Source organism: Carya illinoinensis, chromosome 5 (genome assembly GCF_018687715.1).
Source record: "Carya illinoinensis cultivar Pawnee chromosome 5, C.illinoinensisPawnee_v1, whole genome shotgun sequence".
Lineage (NCBI taxonomy): Eukaryota > Viridiplantae > Streptophyta > Magnoliopsida > Fagales > Juglandaceae > Carya > Carya illinoinensis.
This window is the reverse complement of record NC_056756.1, coordinates 38,838,739-38,858,750: the sequence shown is the minus strand read 5'-3', so window position 1 is coordinate 38,858,750 and position 20,012 is coordinate 38,838,739. Positions and strand designations below refer to the sequence as shown.

General features: G+C 36.3%; 2 protein-coding genes and 1 non-coding gene across 3 annotated transcripts; 2 read left to right on the top strand and 1 right to left on the bottom strand.

Annotated features, from left to right (window-relative positions):
• Window positions 1–2,336: 2,336 nt before the first annotated feature.
• Window positions 2,337–2,443, bottom strand: LOC122312106. The gene has a single exon (XR_006243020.1). It is a non-coding gene; the product is annotated as a small nucleolar RNA R71 (small nucleolar RNA).
• Window positions 2,444–5,221: 2,778 nt separating this feature from the next.
• On the top strand, window positions 5,222–5,593 carry LOC122310329 (uncharacterized mitochondrial protein AtMg00820-like). The gene has a single exon (XM_043124225.1). The coding sequence runs from the start codon at window positions 5,222–5,224 to the stop codon at window positions 5,591–5,593; it is 372 nt and encodes a 123-aa protein (XP_042980159.1).
• A 10,441-nt stretch (window positions 5,594–16,034) lies between these two features.
• LOC122311036 lies at window positions 16,035–19,624 on the top strand. The gene is made up of 6 exons (XM_043125380.1): window positions 16,035–16,752; window positions 17,233–17,395; window positions 17,600–17,776; window positions 17,880–17,963; window positions 18,587–18,668; window positions 18,894–19,624. The coding sequence occupies exons 1-6, from the start codon at window positions 16,466–16,468 to the stop codon at window positions 19,331–19,333; spliced, it is 1,233 nt and encodes a 410-aa protein (XP_042981314.1). The 5' UTR covers window positions 16,035–16,465; the 3' UTR covers window positions 19,334–19,624.
• The last annotated feature ends 388 nt before the right edge of the window (window positions 19,625–20,012 follow it).

The window sequence follows — 20,012 nt, the reverse complement described above, 5'->3', positions numbered from 1 at the left end:
TTATGGTTGAACGAAAATCATGGAGGCTTGAGAATTTTAGGTGGTGCAACATTAAAGTCATATAAGGGGGCTGAATTACGGCAAAAGTGAAGGAAAAAAAAAAAGAAGCTGGATTACGGCAAAGAGGTGGGCGCTGTTTCTTTTCTTTTCTTTTTTTTTTTTTGGAAAGAGACATGAAAAGAAAATAATGAAGTAGAGGGAATTGAGCTTTTCGTTCAGGAAGGGAGAGTGTCGGCTGAGATTGATTTATTTTTCTTGGAGGAAGTCATACGGTGGGGAGTGTGAATGTAAAGTCGGTCGTTGCAGCTAAAGTGGACAAGTCCAAATAATATTTTCATGTTGACTTACTTTATTTAAGGGAGCTATTTACTTTTATATGACACACTCTATTTTGGTTAGTGAGGATTTGCAGGAGAGGGAACCAGCGTGGTACGTGGGGAGTAGAGGGACATAGAGAGGGACACGTTGGAGATTGGAGGTCGGCTAGAGTTGGGATTGGTTTTCTTAGTGGGAGAGGAACAAGGGAATTTGTCGGTTGGTGGGAGAAAAAGAAAGAAAAGTCAGTGGTGGGTTTTAATTTTCTAGAGTTGTGAAGACTTGGCTGGGATTAATTTACGTGGGACACGTTGGAGTAGGGAGATCATTGGGATTTATTCTTTTGCAGGAATTCAGTGCTTGAGTTTATTGAAGAAAGGGGAGTTAAGGGAGAGTCAGTTGGTTGGAGTTTTATTTGGTTGAGTAGAGCATTGACGTTGGGTTGGTTCGGACGAAGAACAGAGGAGCAACTGGGTTCATTTCAATTTTCTGCAGTTTAGCGACGACGTGGGTTTTATTCTCTCAGCGTCGATTGGGTTTCAGATTTTATTGCTTCTAAGTTGTTTTTTAGTATTTCTTGTATTTTATTTTAATTTTCTAATGGAAAATATTTATGTGATTTCTATAGCACTCGTGATGAACATGGTTGGCTAAATTTTCGTACTAAGGTTAGAGATGGAGTTTAATGATTTAAATATTATTTTCTGATCAATGTAAAATTTATTTTGTGAGCTTGATCGATTGAAGAATTTTATTATTGGATATTTTGATTATCTATATATTTATCTTGATTCATTGTGATTTTCGAATATAGTAAATGCTTGAAGAATCCCTGTGATATTTAAATGGATTTGTGAATGTTTTAATCATCAATCATTCTTACTCAATCATTAGCAACTATTTTTTCTTGATCTTAAATGCTAAATCTTCCAATTAAATGGAATTATCGAAATCTTAGTCTTTCTCTATATCAATTTATTTTATCATTTTAGTTTTATTTAGTTATTTTACAAATCTTCATCTCAGTAATTTTATTTTATATTTGATTGCACGTTTCTTTTAATAATTTCTTTTCATTGTTTAAATTTATTTTCTTTATCACAAAAGTCAATTCCTGTGGATTCGATTCTATGAGGTAGTACAATACCTGTATACTTGTAGGTAAACTGCACTAAATTTTTGGTTCATTAATTTGAGTCAAAGTTTAGGCACAACAAGTTTTTGGCGCCGTTACTAGGGATTGCAACGTGCGATAATATTTTAAAAAAAAAAAGAAAAAAGATATTTTAGTAATCTTTTGCTAATTTTCTCATATTTTGCAGGTACGATTTTCGTTATTTTGACGGGAAAGGGATCAAGTAACATTGCTTCCATATTCATATCATTTGGTAATCTTGTTCCAAAAATTTTTTATTTTACTTTCTTGCTTGTTGCATTTTGTTTTTTTGCTTTTGTTTTTAGTTTTTGAATGTGCTTGATCCTCTATGATGAATGATCTCGTGGCAACGTGATCAAACTAGTAGATTGAGAAGAAAGGAAATTGTTTTAAAAGAATTGGTTGATAAGTTGTCTCGTGATTCCAAAAATTCTCATTCTAATACCATGGCTGACAACATAGTGTTCATGACAAACAAGAAGATGATGAGGCACAAAATAATCCACCAATGATAACTTTGCGCGAGTATTTGTAGCCAAAAAGGACAAGTACTCCATCTTGCATGATTTTTCCTACAAATATGGAGAATTTTGATTTAAAACTGGGAGTAATTCAATTACTTCCCAACTTTCATGGCTTGAACTCGGAAAGTCCTTATTTGCATCTAAAAGAATTTGAAGAGATTTGTGCAACTTTACAAACCCAAACTATCAATGATGATGTTGTTAGATTAAAATTATTTCCATTCTCTTTGAAAGAAAAAGCTAAAAATTGGCTGAACTCCTTAAGATCAAAATCTATTGGCACATGGCAAGAAATGCAAAGAGAATTTCTAAAAAAGTTTTTTCCTACTCACAGAACCAATACTCTTCGCAAACACATTATGAATTTTTCTCAAAAAGAAAATGAAACATTTTTTCAATGTTGGGAGCGTTTTAAAGAATTATTGGTAATTTGCCCACATCATGGCTATGAGACTTGGCGCATCATTAGTTTTTTTTTTATGAAGTTTTAACATCTCAAATGCGTTAGTTTGTAGAAATGATATGTAACGGTGAATTTTTAAATAAAGATCCTAATGATGCTTGGGATTATTTTGACCAATTGGCTGAAAATGCCCAATCTTGCAATAACACAGATCGTTCTAATCGGTCAAATAAGTCCAAACTCAAGGAACGCTTTGCATAACCTGATGAAACTCGGATATATCCACTCCAACACAAGCTCAGTGGTATTGTGCAAGGACACCTCTCTGTAAGTGATTATTTCACTCAGCTAATGCCATTTGGGAAGAATTACATAGCTATAGGCCTTTTCCATGCTGTTCTTGTGGTAAATGTACCTGTGATGCCTTGAAAAATATTGATGAAGTCCAACAAGGAGATTATGTGTTTAAGTTTTTAATGGGACTGAATGACAGCTATGATGTTGTAAGGGGACAAATCATTCTCCTAAGTCCCTTGCCTTCATTAGATAAAACTTTTTCACTCATTTTGCAAGAGGAAAGGCAAAGGCAAGCAAGAAACATAGCCTTACCTACTTTAGAACCTTCTGCCTTACTTGCCTACCAGAACTTCCCAAAGAAAAAGGATAGGTCAGAACTGGTTTGTTACCACTGTGGTAAGGTTGGGCACACAAAAGATAAGTGCTACAGATTGGTGGGATTTCCACCAAACTTCAAATTTACCAAAACAAAGGGAACCTCTGCTGCACCTTATTCTGCAAATCAAGTCACTGCTCAAGCTGCTAGTTCACCTCATGAAGCATCTAGTCCAAGTGTTTCTCAGTTGAAACTCTCTCAGGAATAGGCACAACATCTCATGCATCTTGTCAACACTCAATTTTCACAACTAAACTTGGGACAAGACAAACCTGTATTGCCTACTCCTGCTGTAACCTCTAAACCAAGCTCATTGACCATTTCTTTTTCAAACCTTGCAGGTAACCACCACTGTCTCTCCTCTCTTTTACTCTGAAACACAACTCACTTCCTGAACACATTGGCAATTATAAGACACCATGGATCATGGACACAGGAGCCACTGATCACATGGTGTGCTCTACTTCATACCTTGATGAACTTTCCCCTTGCACACAAACCTTTGTCCAACTTCTGAATGGCACAAAGGCTCAAGTCACACACATTGAGACTGTCAAGCTATCAGACTTCTTGATACTAACGGGTGTCCTTTGTGTGCCCTTATTCACATTCAATCTCATCTCAGTCAGCAAACTCACTCAAAAACCATATATTTGTCTGTTCTTCACAAATAACCTTTGCTTCATTCAGGTCCTCTCTACATGGATGATGATTGGACTTGCTAAGGTCCATAATGGCCTCTATCATCTGCTGCCTCCTTCCCATGACAACCACAACAACCCTTCTTTAGCTTTCCCTAATCAAGCTCGAGTTAACCAAGCAGTTGTGCAACAGGATTTTGATCTATGGCATTTTAGATTAGGACACTTGTCCTCACAAAGAATGAATTTAATTCATTCTCTTGTTCCTAATGTAAAATCCAAAAACTTGCCTTGTTGTAAGATCTACCCTTTGGCTAAGCAAAAATACCTTCCTTTTCCTTCAAGTGTATCCACTAGTTCTTTCCCTTTTGACTTAATCCATTGTGATATATGGGGCCCATATTCCCAAGCATCAATTCAGGGTTTTCATTACTTTTTAACTATTGTGGATGATTATTCAAGAATCACATGGGTTTTCTTAATGAAACTAAAGTCAAATACAAGGTCTATTCTACAATCATTCTTCCAATTAATTCAAACTCAGTTCAATAGCAAGGTCAAGAAAATCAGAACTGATAATGGCCTTGAATTCGACATGAGGGATTTTTATAAAGAAAATGGCATCATTCACCAAAAATCATGCGTATATCGCCTCAACAGAATGGTGTAGTTGAGAGAAAACACCAACACCTCTTGAATGTTGCCAGATCACTCCTTTTTCAAGCTGGACTTCCTACTTCTTTTTGGGGAGATGCTATCTTGACTGCAGCCTATATCATCAATAGGCTCCTCACTCCTCTACTTTCAAATAAAACTCCCTATGAAAAGCTCTTCGATCACCTCATTCCTATGATCAACTTCTGGGTCTTTGGTTGCCTGAGCTATGTTAGCACTTTTAAACACCAAAGAACCAAGTTTGAACCTCGAGCTAAGCCATGCATATTTTTGGGATACCCTGCACACATCAAAGGCTACAAGCTCTATGATATGGAAATCACACCACTTTCATTTATAGAAATGTAGTGTTCCATGAATCCATCTTTCCTTTCCAATCCTCCACTTCCACTCCCTCTTCTCAAACTTCTTTAGACCTTCATGCTGATTTCCCTCAGAATTTAGTTTTACCTCCACCACCACCAGATGATTCTTTTTCACATTCTCCTATTCTATAGTCTGATATATCCCTTCCACCTGAACTACCATCTGAGCCACCTGATCTTGAATCACCCTTAGTTGCTACACCCTCTGACACACCTCCTGCTTCACCTCATCCTAATGAAATGCATACCACCTTGCCTCTTCGAAGATCCACCAGAGATAGGCACCAACTTGCCTATCTCCATCAATACCACTGTCAGGTAGCAGAAGCTGTGCCTCTGGAAGCAGCCTATCCATCTTCCACATTTCACCCACTTAGTCATCATCTCACATATAAAAATCTCTCCCCATCTCATCAATCTTTTTCAATTTCCCTCTCTCTCTTCTGAGCCTAATTCCTATAGTGAAGCTATGAAATTCAAACATTGGCAAGATGCCATGCATGATGAACTTAGTGCCTTAGAGGAAAATAACACTTGGACTATTACTTCACTTCCTTCGAATAAAACTGCCATTGGTTGTAAGTATGTTTATAAAGTCAAGCTTAAATTAGATGGCTCTCTCGAGAGACACAAGGCCAGGCTTGTTGCCAAGGGATATACACAAAGAGATGGGTTTGACTTCCAAGAAACATTCAGTCCAGTGGCTAAACTCACTACAGTCTATGTCTTCCTTGCATTGGCATCTATTCATAACTGGTCCTTATCTCAAATGGATGTCCATAATGCCTTTTTACATGGGGATCTTGATGAGGAGATTTATATGGAAATGAGAGCAGATTGAGGGGGAGAAACTCGTATGCAAACTGAACAAGTCTCTTTACGGACTTAAACAAGCTTCAAGGCAGTGGTTTTCCAAATTTTCTAACTCCCTCACCTCTATTGGTTTTCATCAATCCAAGTCTGACTATTATTTGTTTACTAAGGTTAGTCAAAAAGGATTTATTACTCTCCTAGTATATGTTGATGACATCATAGTTGGAAGCAACTCTCAAGATGAAATTGACTCAATCAAAGCTCATCTTCACAGCAAATTCAGAATCAAAGACCTTGGACCTCTCAAATATTTCCTAGGCCTAGAAGTTGCCAGATCATCCTCTGGAATCAACATCTGTCAAAGGAAATACAATCTTGAAGTCTTGGAAGATGCAGGGTTACTTGGCACTAAATCAATCTCTACACCTATTGAATTGAATCACAAGCTAAGTCACAACTCGAATGAGACTCTACAAGACCCTACAGCCTACAGAAGGCTTATTTGAAGGCTCATTTATTTGACAATCACTAGGCCAGACATCACTTATGCAGTGAATGTTCTGAGCCAATTCATGGATAAGCCCTCACAGACTCACATGCACTCACACTATAGGGTTCTCAGATATCTTAAAGGCTCCATTGGCCAGGAAATTTTCTTGTCCTCAAAATCATCTTTGCACCTAAAGACATATAGTGACTCTGATTGGGTTGCTTGTCCCAAAACTAGGAGATCTAGCACAGGTTTTTGTGTGTTTATTGGAGACTCATTGATAAGCTAGAAATCAGAGAAACAAGCAACTGTTTCTAGGTCCTCAGCTGAGGCAGAATATAGGGCCTTAGCCTCCACAAGTTGTGAAATCACATGGCTCATTGGTTTGCTAAGAGATTTCAACATCAAGCATGAGCAATCTACCCTCTTGTTCTGTGACAATCAAGCAACCATTCACATTATAAGGAATCCTATTTTCCATGAGAGAACTAAGCAAATAGAGCTAGATTGTCACTTTGTTCGAGAGAAGGTCCTAGCTAGAATCATCACTCCAGTCCACATAGCCTAAAAGTTCCAATTAGCTGACATTTTCACTAAGGCTCTCACATCTTCTACTCTTCAATTCCTATTGTCCAAGATGAGATTCCTAAATATCTATGCCCATCTAGAGGGGCAATATCACGAAATAAAAGGTAAAGAAATCAAGAACAAGCAAGAAGGACATGAGGATACTAAACATCAAGGTTACAACTCACAAAGTAGTACATCAGCAGCCAAAGCAGACCTGCAACAACCTGCAGCACTCAAGGAAAGCATGTAGATAAAAAAGTAAATAAAGTGTGCTGCAAAACACAAAAAGAAGAAAGCAGCAGAAAGGAGAAAGTGTTGGCATAGAAACACAAAACATCAACTAAAGGATTACATGACTGCACAGAAAAAGAAGTCAGGGTCTCGATGCACAAAGCATTGCATACACCATGCTGTCCAGAAAGCTGAGATTTACAATCTGTAATTTAGTAGCAGAGTAAAAAGATGTATTTTAGAAGTTTTCTTTTTGCCTTTCAGTTCTTGTAGCAGTGTATATATATCAGTTCCATGTAACATAAATGAAATGAGAAAAGAGTTTCTCCACATCACTTGTTCATCGCACATTTTCTGTTTTCTATTTTCTGTTTTAACAAGATTAAAACAACGTTTAAATGAACTCAGATTTCATAACTTTTCTCGACAAATATATTTCAATTTCTAGTCCAATAATATTCAACTGGGTTAATTTGAATGACTCTTTGTACTTGTTTCTGATTTCGCCATTTTTTAGTGAAAGGATATGTGCCCATCTCTTCATATAGATCTCTTGCTGGTGGCCAATTACTTTTTCACCTCTGTTTGCAAATCACTGTTCATTCGCTCCCATTTCAAGCATCAAAGTTATTGTCCCATTTCAACTTCACGTTCATGGGGATAGATTTCAATGCAACTCAAAATAACAACCAGTTTAATATATAGAATAAATGAATAAAAAACTTAATATTATTTTGCTAAAATCGAGCGAGAATCGATCGAGTTGAGGAGGGAAATCAATTCATTCTAAATCACTCTCCATAGAATCTCTGAGACGGGACAAAAGGAGAAAGGGAAAAGGGAATGAGAAATAGAAGAGAAAGAGAAGAGGAGAATGAGGAGAGAAGAGCTGGGCTGTGAAGAGGAAAAGAGAGGAGACAAAGGAAAGAGGAGATGGGACAAAGGGAGAAATAAAAAATCCATTGAACTCGCACACTGTAACACATAAGTCCTATATATGTTAAAGTTCTATTGGCCGGTGTAAAAGGAAAACAAACACCAGTCCTGTTTGAAGCATTTCTCTTAAACTTTAATGAATTAGTAATTGTTACTCATAAATAGTAAATTCTAACAATTAAATTTAGTATTGAAGCAAATTATAATACTAAATTGATATAGTGCCATATGTGTAAACGGTAAACTGAACAACCGAATTGGATAGGAAACTTTTGGTTTTAGTGATGAATTGGTTCGTATCGGTTCTTAGATTTTCAAAACAGGTGCTTGCTAGTTCAGTTTTAAAATTGTGCAAAATGGGACTGGTTACACCCATAATGAAATAATAGAAAATGTTTGAGATGAATAGCTATGTTATTGGTGGATTCATATTCGAGAAGAAAATGATAGCAAAGGAAATGAGAGTTATAACTAATGTTTGGGTGCATCCAACATGAGTTGTTTATAGGAGTGACAATATGTGACAAGGCCCGTAGACCTAATAAGAATATGATACAAAATTAGTAGGTTTGAGTTTAATATGAATGGGTTCAAGTTGAAATGGGTTGATCCGTTAAGGCCTAATTAATAAACAGGTCAACCCAGTTAACCCGAAATCAACTCTCAATAACTCGTTTAAATTTTATTTTAAAATTACAATTTTATTATTATTGGGTTAGAATATTAGTGTTTCTGAATATGCTTATGTTTTTATTGTTGGAATAGTAATTATGGACCTATGCTAATATTTATTATTGTTGGTTTGTAATGTTGGTTTTATTATATGTTAAAATTTAAAAAATATTTATATCTTTTGTTAGTATGTAGTCTTATTATTATTATTATTTTGAAATGAAACTTAACTTTCATTATAACATCAAGAAACAATACATTCTTTATCCCTTAAAATAGCAGCCACAACCTCACATGGTCCCTCTTCTATCCACACAGACTCGGAATGTAGGCTCTTAGCATATTGCGCAGCAGCATGTGTTCTCTTTGTGAACACTACCTTCCAACTAGCTTGTCTTCCCATTAGAAATTGAATATCTTCAACTAGCTGATCCTTCTAGGAGCAATCCACAATTTTTTCATTAATATTATTAATCACCTGTTTTGCATTACCTTTAAAAATCATGTGAGAAAACCCTAACTCTTGACACAATTGCATAGCAAGTAATAATGCATAACATTCTACATGAAAAGCATAAGAAACATGAAATTTTGGTGCAAACAATACCACCTTTGCATCACCCCTCCAATCTCTCAAAACTATAGCAATCCCCATGCTTCAGTTATCTGTTACTAAGGATGCATCAAAATTTAACTTATAAAAAGGATCCACAGTTGGTGACCATAAGACTCTATCTTCTGCTTGCAGATGCACTACTGCCAATGTATTTTGCTACTTTTGAGACTGACCAACAACCTTAAACACTTCAACATCATCCAAAGCAAATAAGTAAAGAGCAGTTGGACTTTGAAACTTTTGTTCAAAAACCCATCTATTCCTTCTTACCCACAATTTATGAGAAACTATTGCAATTTGATCCAACTGCTGGCCATCTAGTCTCATAAGCAACTCCCTCCATAAACCAGTGAAGTCCCCATAATATGTGTGCCATTTCCTCACAGGACTAACCCCTTGACCGTAGACATCAACTTCAACAGGACATGTCCATAGAACATGCAAAACTATCTCCTCTTCTTTAGTGCAAATGGGACATAATCCTTTTAAATAACCTATTTTCTAGCCAAAGCATACTTTATGGGTAATATATCATTAAGAGCTTTCCATATAACTTGCTTCGCTTTCCCAAGAACCTACAAATGCCAGATTTTCTTCCACTGAACCTCCCCACTAACATCGTTTGAAGTTTGTACCCTACTATGTCGTTCCATCTCTAAGTCCACAAAGTATGCACTCTTAACAGAGAACATCCCATTTGAAGACTTTATCCTCATTAACTTGTCATTTGCACCTTGAACACTAACTGGTAGACTACAAATTAATTGAGCATCTTCTTCATTAAAAGCAGGCTCTATCAATTCTGCCTTCCATTCATGATTCTCAACATTAATTAAATCAGCAACTCTAGCATCAGAATCTAGCAAGTTAACAGTATTTTTTACCATATAAGTTGAGGGTCTAGGTAACCACCTATCATGTCAAGGTTAAATAGTTTCACCATTACCCACCCTCCACACAGAGCTTTCCTTTACTAAATCTAATGCAGACTAGATACTCCTCCAAATGTGAGATGGAGAAGACCCAATCTTGGATTCTAGTAAATGAAAGTTATTATAATACTTATGCTTGAAGATTTGGGACACGAAAGAGGAAGGTTCTTGTAGGAGTCTCCATACTTGCTTTGCTAATAAGGCTTTATTACAACTGATTAAACTTTTAAATCCTAAACCTCCCTAATCTTTGACTTGGCCTAATTTCTCCCTACTTTTCCAATGAATACCTTTTACAAATTTGTTATGGTTCCACCAAAACTGAGATAACATTGCCTCTATCTCCTTTAACTGTACACTTGGCAGTTTGAAAATACTCATGGTATAAGCTGGGATGGCTTGTAGTACTCTCTTAATAAGAATCTCATTCCCTATTGAAGACAACAAAACAGATTTCCAACAAAAAATTCTTGTCTATATCTTCTCTTTTAGCCTCGTAAGGTATTATACTTGGACCTTCCTATCATAGTTGGTAAGCCCAAGTACTTATTATAATTCCCAGACACCACCCTATTAGTCGACTGAGTGATTAATTCTTTAGCAACTGGATTTGTATTGTTACTAAACAAGACAGATGTTTTCTATTTGTTAAGGGATTGACCCGGAGCACATTCATACTTTCACAATAGCTGCTCCACTATGAACCATTCCTCTTGCATAGCATTACAAAAGATGACACAATTATCAGCAAAAAGAAGATGGTTAATCCTCATACCTCCTCTTGAAGCTGCAATCCCTCTTAAAACTCCATTACTTTTAGCTTGTTGTAGCAATGAATGAAGCCCCTCAGCACAAATAAGAAACAAGTATGGGGACAAAAGATCACCTTGGCGAAGCCCTCTTGAAGGAATAATAGTGTCCCCTGGTATCCCATTAACCTTGACAGAATAACTTACGGATTTGACACAAGCCATGATTAAACCAGTCCACATTGAACCATACTTCCCACCTTACTTTTTTGTCTTGGTTGCATAGTATGAAAAATCTCACAAGCAAAGATAATATTATCAGTTATAAGCCTACTCGGTATAAAAGCACTTTGATTCCAAGAGATGACCTTAGACAGCACCCTTTTCATACGATTAGCTAAGACTTTAGAAATTAGCTTATACAAGCCATTACATAAGCTAATAGGTCTAAAATCATGCATAGAGGTAGGAGAGTTTACCTTAGAAACCAAGGCAATATGGGTGTGATTGAGGTCTGTAAGCATGTTACCACGGCTCAGAAAAGCCAAAACAACATTAGAAACATCATCTCCAACTATCTACCAACAATCTTGGTAAAAACCAGCACTGAACCCATTAGGTCTAGGTGCTTTAAATGAGGACATCTTAGAAACTCCTTATTCAGACTCAATCTCATCTCCTCTAAAATCCTTTGCTCAACCCCACTTAAACACTGACCCATCTTCTCTCTTGTAGGAAAAGGTTGAAAGAAAAACGTTTGAGAAATGCTGCCAAAACCCCTAAGAAATATCTTCCTTCTCTGTTAATAGCACATCATTTCCATCTTTAATCTATTTAACAGTATTTTTCCTTCTTATTTGATTAACACGTGCACGATAGAATTTAGTATTTCTATTCACTTTCTCAAGCCAGTGCCTCTTAGCCATTTGTTTCCATTTTATATTCTCTTGGTCCAATAGGAATTCAACCTCCTTATGTAACTATTTCTGCACCTGTATATTACTAGAGCTCTCATCCCTTTGCAATAAATTAATAGCTTTTGACTTTTCCTTAATAGTTAATATCCTTTAATCTATCCTTATCAATGTGCCTACTCCATTTCTTTTGTTCCTTACTACAATATCCTAGCTTTGCTTGCACATTTACTAGCTAATTCAAACCCCCCATATGTTTCTGCGAGACGGATGCAACTAGGCTACTGCAACCCTCCTCATGACCCCAAGCAACTTCATACTTGAAACTACTAGGAGTAAAACCTTTGAATTATTTGTTAACATACAAGTAAGCAAGATTGGCCTATGGTCTGAACAGATAGCAGTAAGAGTGTCAACTTGGTAATTAATATAGCAATTCATCAAAATTTGGTTTGCCAATACTCTATCAAGCCTCTCTTTGGTAAAAGAAGCATCTTCATCTTTGTTAGACCAAGTAAACTTATCCCCCCTCCATCGCAAGTCAAATAAAGAACCCTTATCTAAAATATTTCTAAATAACATCATCTGACCCTCACTCTTTCCTCTTCCCCCCACCTTTTCATCATTAGTCAGAATTTCATTATAATCCCCAATAAAACACCAACCCAACTCGTTTGTTTTAAAGGAATTTAGTAAATCAAAGCCAATCTTCCTTTGACTAACCTCAAGGTGGCCATAAAAACATGTAAGAAGCATCGAGTCCCACACATCTCATCAGTGATGAAAGCATTGATATGCCTTTGAGAGAAATTGAACAATTCTAACTTCACATCCTACTTCCACAGCAACATTAGCCCACCGCTTCTACCAATAGCATCGACTACGATACACCCTTCATATTTGATTTTCCTTGCAACTATTTGAGGACGTTTTGAACATTGCTTGGTTTCCATGATGAAAACCACCTCAGGAGCTTTTGCCTTAACTAGAAGGTTGAGACTTTGAACTGTCTGAGGTTCCCAAGCCCTCGACAGTTGGGAACCTCCTAACAGTTTCAACTTAATATTTTCATAATGATTGGCGAGGTTGGGACCCAGCCTCCACCAATTTCTCAAGATGAGATGCATCACATTTCCCCTTCTTGGAAACCACCAATTCAGCCAACAAATCAACTTCCTCATCAACCAATCTTTTTTGTCTAGATTGAGCGTCTAGGTAGGAAGAAAGTCTTCCTTGAGTCCGAGCTCTTCTCTTCCACTTCTGGGTTCCCTTTTGATTAGGTTGAATCTTAACTTTCTTTTGTTCTTTCATCATATTCTTCTTTATGATCAAAGGAGTCTCAACTTGCAAAGGCAAGTTCATAGCTGTTAGAGACTCCGCTTGCAGATGTAGCTACGTACTGGGCCCTTCCTTAGCACCAGGCCTAACCATGGCCTAAGTGGACATATGAAGTCCATTCAAGGCCATCAACGCCCCTACCACTCTTATCAATTGTAACATTAATTCTGCTATCATCAACAATAGATGCCTTTGGAATTTGAATTTACAACACATTCGCACCCATCTCCTTGAAACACTATCCTTTCCCTTATCACTACATTTCCTTGCAACATCCATAACATTTCCTATCCTATCAACAAATTTTGAATTTAAACCCACCAATTTTGCTATTATCATAACTGCTTCCTCCCTCCGCAACTTGTGCCTGTTCTTTCTTCGGTGCCGTCAGCTTACCACCATGATCTATACTGCCAACATACCTCTTTTCGAAGAGAAACCGGAATGCGTACCTCCTTCTCCCCTTCACTATCATTGCTAGATGCAAAGGAAGACTTCGCCTGAAACCATGCTTCGCTCGAAGGCATGCACCAAACTACATGGTTGTCCCCCCCCCCCCCCCCCCCCCCCACAATATGTAAATCTTCTTTTTGACACCTTGAAACTTCATGAATCAAATAACCACACTTAAAACAAAATTTTGGCACTTTTTCATACTGAAATTGCACCCATAACTTCCTGCCAAAAAAAATTAACAAACCACCCCCAAGCAAGAGGCTTTGTTAGGGATAACTCAATTTTAACTCGTAAGAACTTCCAACATCCTATGCCATTCTTAGCTGTATCAACATCAAGCACTCTCCCTATTGACGCCCTAATGAGCATTCCATAATTCCTCGTCATCTGACCTAGCGGCAAGTTGTGAATTTAAACCCAGAAAATCTCAGTATCAAACTTGATTTGCGAAGGTTGCATCGCACTATCATACTGTTGTAATGCAAATAAGCCGTTATCAAACAACCATGGCCTTCCTTCAAGAATTCTCTCTTTATCAGCATGGGTGGCAAATGTCAACACAAAGGTGTTCTTCACTACTTCCTAGAACTCTTCCCTCTTGATAATCCTCCATACCTTTCCCATAGCATTACTCACAATCTCTCTACCAAGTACACGATCCAAAGAGATTTTCCATATGAAACTCCTTTGCCCTTACTCTTAACATCCTCATCCTCCCCTTCAGGGAAATCCAAAACCACTTCCTCTTCCTTAGACAATTGTAACTATTTCCACCTCTGTTCAATCTCTTCCATAGGATGGCACACTTAGCAACACTCACTGGATGCAAAACTCAAAACTCCACCTCTGAAATTGCCCTGAAACAGGAGACACAAAGAGGAGACTCTCTTGTCCATCCACATTTCAACTAGAAGCCGCAAGATTATTAGTCTTATTATTTTTTTTTGAAATATTGTAGCTATTAATAAATATAAATTTCGATTTTTATGTGAAATGATATTCATAAGGTGAAATGGATAATGCAGGTTAGTTTGACCCATTTAAATTATTAGTTGGTAATTAAATTACTAAATACAAATAATATATTTAATTATATTACTAATATTAATTAAAATTATTAATCTTTTAGTTTTCTAACGCATTCTTTTTCTTTTTGTTTTCTGTTCTTTTTGCATTGACGCACTATATAATCAGCAAAGGATACCTCTTTTGGGTCAAGCAAAGTTTGTAACATTTCTCGTGATTAATATAGAAACCAAAAAAAGTTGAAAATTTAAAATATACCAATGTATCCAAACAATTCCATAAATAAAAAACTAAATCTAATAAATAGATAAAAATAAAAATAAAAGGCAAGATTTTGATCATGCAATAAAAAGGGGCTACATTTGGTAGTCAAAATAATTTCAACTCATTTCAAATTAATCGTCGTTAAAATTTACTACTTTTTCAATCTTTTATAAAAAGGTTTAACCTATCTCAACTTATTTCATACATTCAAATATATATATATATATATATATATCAACCCATTTATAGCCGAACACATTTTAGTGAGATCCATAAAATACTATTATTCAAATATCAAATCATATTAAATCAGTTCAACATCCAAACCCGATCTAAACAACTTTTCAGAAAAATTACTTTGGGTCCTTGACTGCCAACCATAATCCACTTAAAAAATAAAATAATGATAGATTTACTACTTCCTATCACTTTTTTACTACTCTCCTTATTTATTTTTAATTTATTTTTATTTTTTACTTAATAGTTAATGAAGTAATTATTAGTGAAATTGTATATTTTTTGATTTTTTTTAACGATTAAGAATGTTAAAAAAATACTTGAAAAAATAATAAAAAAATATAAAATTTCAAATACACTGTAGAGTAGTAAATACGTAGTAGGAAGTAGTAAGCCTATTACTATAAATATATATATGAGTAGTGCTACATCCACTAAAGGATGTAGCCTGAATTCCCAGCGAATGCAACATTTTTTTTATTTTTTTATTTTTTATTCATTTTTTATATTCTTAAATATTTCTTTTTAAAAATTCACAACATCACTTAAAAAAACTTACTTAATCATTAAGTAAAAAAAAAAAAAAAAAGGATTCGGTAGATTTTTTGGCTCCCGAATTCGAAAGCTTCCCCATTTGGTTATACAGTTCAGATGAGATGAAATAAGATGTTTTGAATAGTAATAAATAAAATATTTTTATAATATAATTTTTTAATATTAATTTTGTATTGAGATTTGAAAAAATTAAATTGTTTATTATATTTTATATGAAAATTTAAAAAAATTATAATAATTAGATGAAATGAGATGATATGAGATTATTTAAATTTTGATAATCAATCCAATTCTATATATTTATATATAAATATATTTATTTACAACTGTTGTAAGATCTCACAAAATTTTTGATTACTCAGCTATTACACAGCATTTATAGCAAGTGGTCCATGCGATCTTTGAGTGCAGCAGTTCCTTATTTTTTTGGTTCAATAGTTGTAACCTTTGTTCTTCACCAGAGTTACTTGGGCCGTATTGTTTGCTACCTCATATTCTTGGCTACAACCTCGATCACGTCTCCTTCCACCAATTCAATTGTAAACATCACCATCTATTGGTATTACCTTTCCCCCAAGCCTGTGACTAGTCTGCCCTTTCCCCTTCAAACCCTCTGTGCTCACCTCTCACGTCCCAATCAATCCCCCAATGAATTATAAGAAATAAGCTCTCTATAACTTTATCTTTGGACTCTTCACCAAGTTTATTGGTTATTTTTGTATATTATTTATCTGAGTCTAGACTTTTCCTTTTTCCTTCTGTAGCTTCCCTTCGCTTAATCCTCGAACCTTGCTCTGTTTTGAACTTCTTCGTACTTTCTACCAGCATAGTTATATTCCTCTCCGTAATTTTCTGGGTTTTGTTTCTTTTAATTTTTTAACTTCTTTTCTGATGAATTACTTTGAACTATTTTTATGGCTTTGATCGAAGCTTTGTATGATGTTTTGGAAAGACCAACAATGATGGGGATTTGGACAGGAATGATGTATTTTCTGGGTCCTTTATGGGTAGCCTTTGTTATCGGAGTTCTCGTTGGATGGGCATGGAAACCCAAATGGGCAACCATGGAAAGAGAAAATTTGAGCTGTTCTGTTTTAAATGCCTTTGATTTATCATCGTGTTCATCGCCCTCTTTGAACTTGGATAATGGGAAGGATAAGAATCGGTCCTCTGTATCCCCCTCTGAATATGAAGATTGCAGGTACTTGGGATTTATTAGCCTCTCTCTGTGTGGCTATTATTGTCTTACAATTTAGTTTCTGAGTTCGTTACTACATGTTCAGGTTCTTCCTGCTCTTTTTATTCATCACAGTTTTTTTTTTTTTTTTTCCTTGTATAATTAGATGGAATTGACCGTGTGCGTCGGATTTCTAATTTTATCTTTTCACGAAATCCTTAAATTTCTAATGGGTAGTTTAAGATAACACAATTTGTACCGGAATTCCCTTTACGTTCATGAAGGCGTTTACGATTCAAGGTTTTCATTATATTATTTTTTCCAGGATTATAAGTAATTGTGCTCTTTGTTTGTCTGTTTGTGTGTGTGTGTGTGTGTGTGTGGGTGGGGGGGGGGGGGGGGGGGGGGGGGGGGGGGGGGGGGGGGGGGTGGGGGGGAGAGAGAGAGAGAGAGAGAGAGTTTGATTTGAAACAGATATCTCACTGGTTGATTATACTTGTTTAGTGTGTCACAGCTACACGAAGAAAAGGTCAATGTAGTGACTGAGGAGGATTTAGAACATTTATGTCAGCTTGTGGAGATGAAAGATGGAGGTCCTCCTTGGATACAAATGATGGATCGTTCCACCCCAAGTATGAGCTATAAAGCATGGCAAAGAGATCCCAAGGTGGGGAAACCTTTTGTTTTGTTTAAAAGATTTCCTTAGACCAATTAAGTGGAATGTGAAGGAGATTACTTTAACTCGAATATTTGGTCTTGCACTATAGCTACCCTAGATTGTCTCAAAAGCTTCTCTTTCTCCTGCAGAACTAGCTAATTTTGTCAATAGACCTTTTGTGTGATTGGTTTTTGTTTTTGTTGGGGTTGTTAGCAAGGTCCTCCACAATATCGCAGCAGCTCTATCTTTGAGGATGCCACACCAGAGATAGTTAGAGACTTTTTCTGGGACGATGAGTTCCGATCAAATTGGGATGACATGTTTGCATCTTCTACAATTATAGAAGAGTGCCCGATCACTGGAACCATGATGGTGCAATGGATACGGAAGGTGAGACCTCCTAATCATATTGATCAATTGATTTTCTATAGTTTTTTACTGATAGATCTCCTTGATCACACGTGCTTATTTTTGTCAATGATTTGTGGTACAGTTTCCGTTCTTCTGTAAAGACAGGGAATACATAATTGGTCGAAGAATATGGGAATCGGGAAGATCATATTACTGCGTGACCAAGGTATGAGAACGGAACTCTATTTTGAATGTGATTTGAATTATGTACAATGATGACAGCAGAAACATGTGTGCTTAAGCAGGAACTGTCTCACTTTTCTCTTAGGGAGTCGTCTTGATTAGGTGGACTTGTATTCAGTTGCTAATATTCTATCTGGACTTAACCAGGTATCGATATGCCAAGGGATTCATTGTTATGGGATTAGATGGTGCTTGGAATATGCTATTGGGGTGTTATACGAGTGACAGAGTTAGGTTTAAACCATTAATTCATGTGAGAGGATCAATATGAGATATGTCCAAGTATCACCATGGGACAGTTATGGCCTGAGAATGGACGGAAGGGTACTTCAGAACCACTTACATGTAATCTCAATATTGTAGTTTCAGGGTAAAATGACTTCTTGTTTTGACATGGTGCGGAAAATGGAGTGGAAATGAATGAGATGTTGCCAGCAAGAAAAGATGAATGTTTAGATCTTAGGAAGCACTTGAAGCAAAAGAGGAACAAGGAAAAGGGCATGTATTGATATCCAACAAAAATGTTATGTAATTTCCACTTTCACTCTCTCTATTGATTTGAAATGAAACTAAAAAAATATTGCCATCATTCTTTCCATGTCTCAGGGAGTACCTTGTCCTTCTGTCCCAAGGTGTGACAAACCGAGACGCGTTGACCTTTATTACTCAAGTTGGTGCATTCGAGCTGGTAAATCATGTTTCTTTACTTGCACTCAATTGAATAGTTTTTCTTGGTAATTTAACTCACATACCCAGCTGGATCAGAACCAAATTTGTAACCGATCCTGAGGTTTGAGATACCATGAACATGTCTTTTTTAATTTGTTTTGCATGTGCATTATGAATTCAACAAAATCCTAGACTCGCATGCAGATTTGTTTTAACCAAGTTGCATTCTAATGTATTAAAACAGTGGAATCGAAAAGGGGTGATGGCCAGCTGACTGCTTGTGAGGTGATGTTGTTCCATTATGAAGATATGGGCATCCCATGGGAAATCGCAAAACTTGGAGTACGGAAAGGAATGTGGGGAACCGTCAAGAAGATTGAGCCTGGTCTACGTGCCTACCAAAAAGCAAGAGCATCAGGTTTACCTCTTTCTCGGCCAGCATTTATGGCCCAGATAAACTCCAAAATAAGTTCAAAGGACCTGAGATCCTTTGGAGGGATTGACAATTTGTCGGAGACGCAAATAGCATCTACATCTGACAAACCATCGGGGAGTAATATATCAAAGCTCCTCATTTTTGGTGGGGCTCTTGTACTTGCCTGTAGTCTTGATCGGGGACTATTGACTAAGGCAATTATATTTGGTGTGGCCAGAAGGTTTGCAAATTCAGTTAACCGATCGTAAGTGAAGTTCTATAATCTATACAAGAATGTGAAATGTCACTCATATCTTGTCTGAGTTGCCTTCATCCTGATTGAGGGAGAACATCTATCAGAATTCTGTCTGGCACACGCTTTTAGAAAGGATAAAAAGGTTGTATATATTTTATAGCTCTTTTTTTGTTCTACTTATTTATATTGGAAAATGTGGCTACTTCTACCGCTGTATGTACCCAAAAGCAGAAATTTTCTTTAGAATAACAGGCTGCCAATTGTGGCTAGTTAGGGGTGCATATACATATGCTCCTTACAAGTATTTTCATTGCTGTTCATCTTGCTTCATCTACATATGAACTTTTTCATCATGCAGCAGTTAAACAAAAGTTATACCATGTTGCACTTTCTACTATCTTAACTTGAAGGGGATCTCTTAAAATTACTAAATTCAAAGCTCTATTGGAAGCAACCCGAGGACCATGCTTGTGATTGTCTGGACAGATAGTTAACAGCTTTTTATAGTGTTGTCCCAAATGAGTATATAACATCTCAGTATTGTACTTGAAAGTACCATATTATAAGTACGAAACTCGTTATTATATATATTAATATGAGCAGCTATATCTCTATTTCAAATGACAAACCTTGCTTTCCTCATCTTAAATGATGACAGAATTTACTTACAGCAGGTGCTGTCACATAAACAG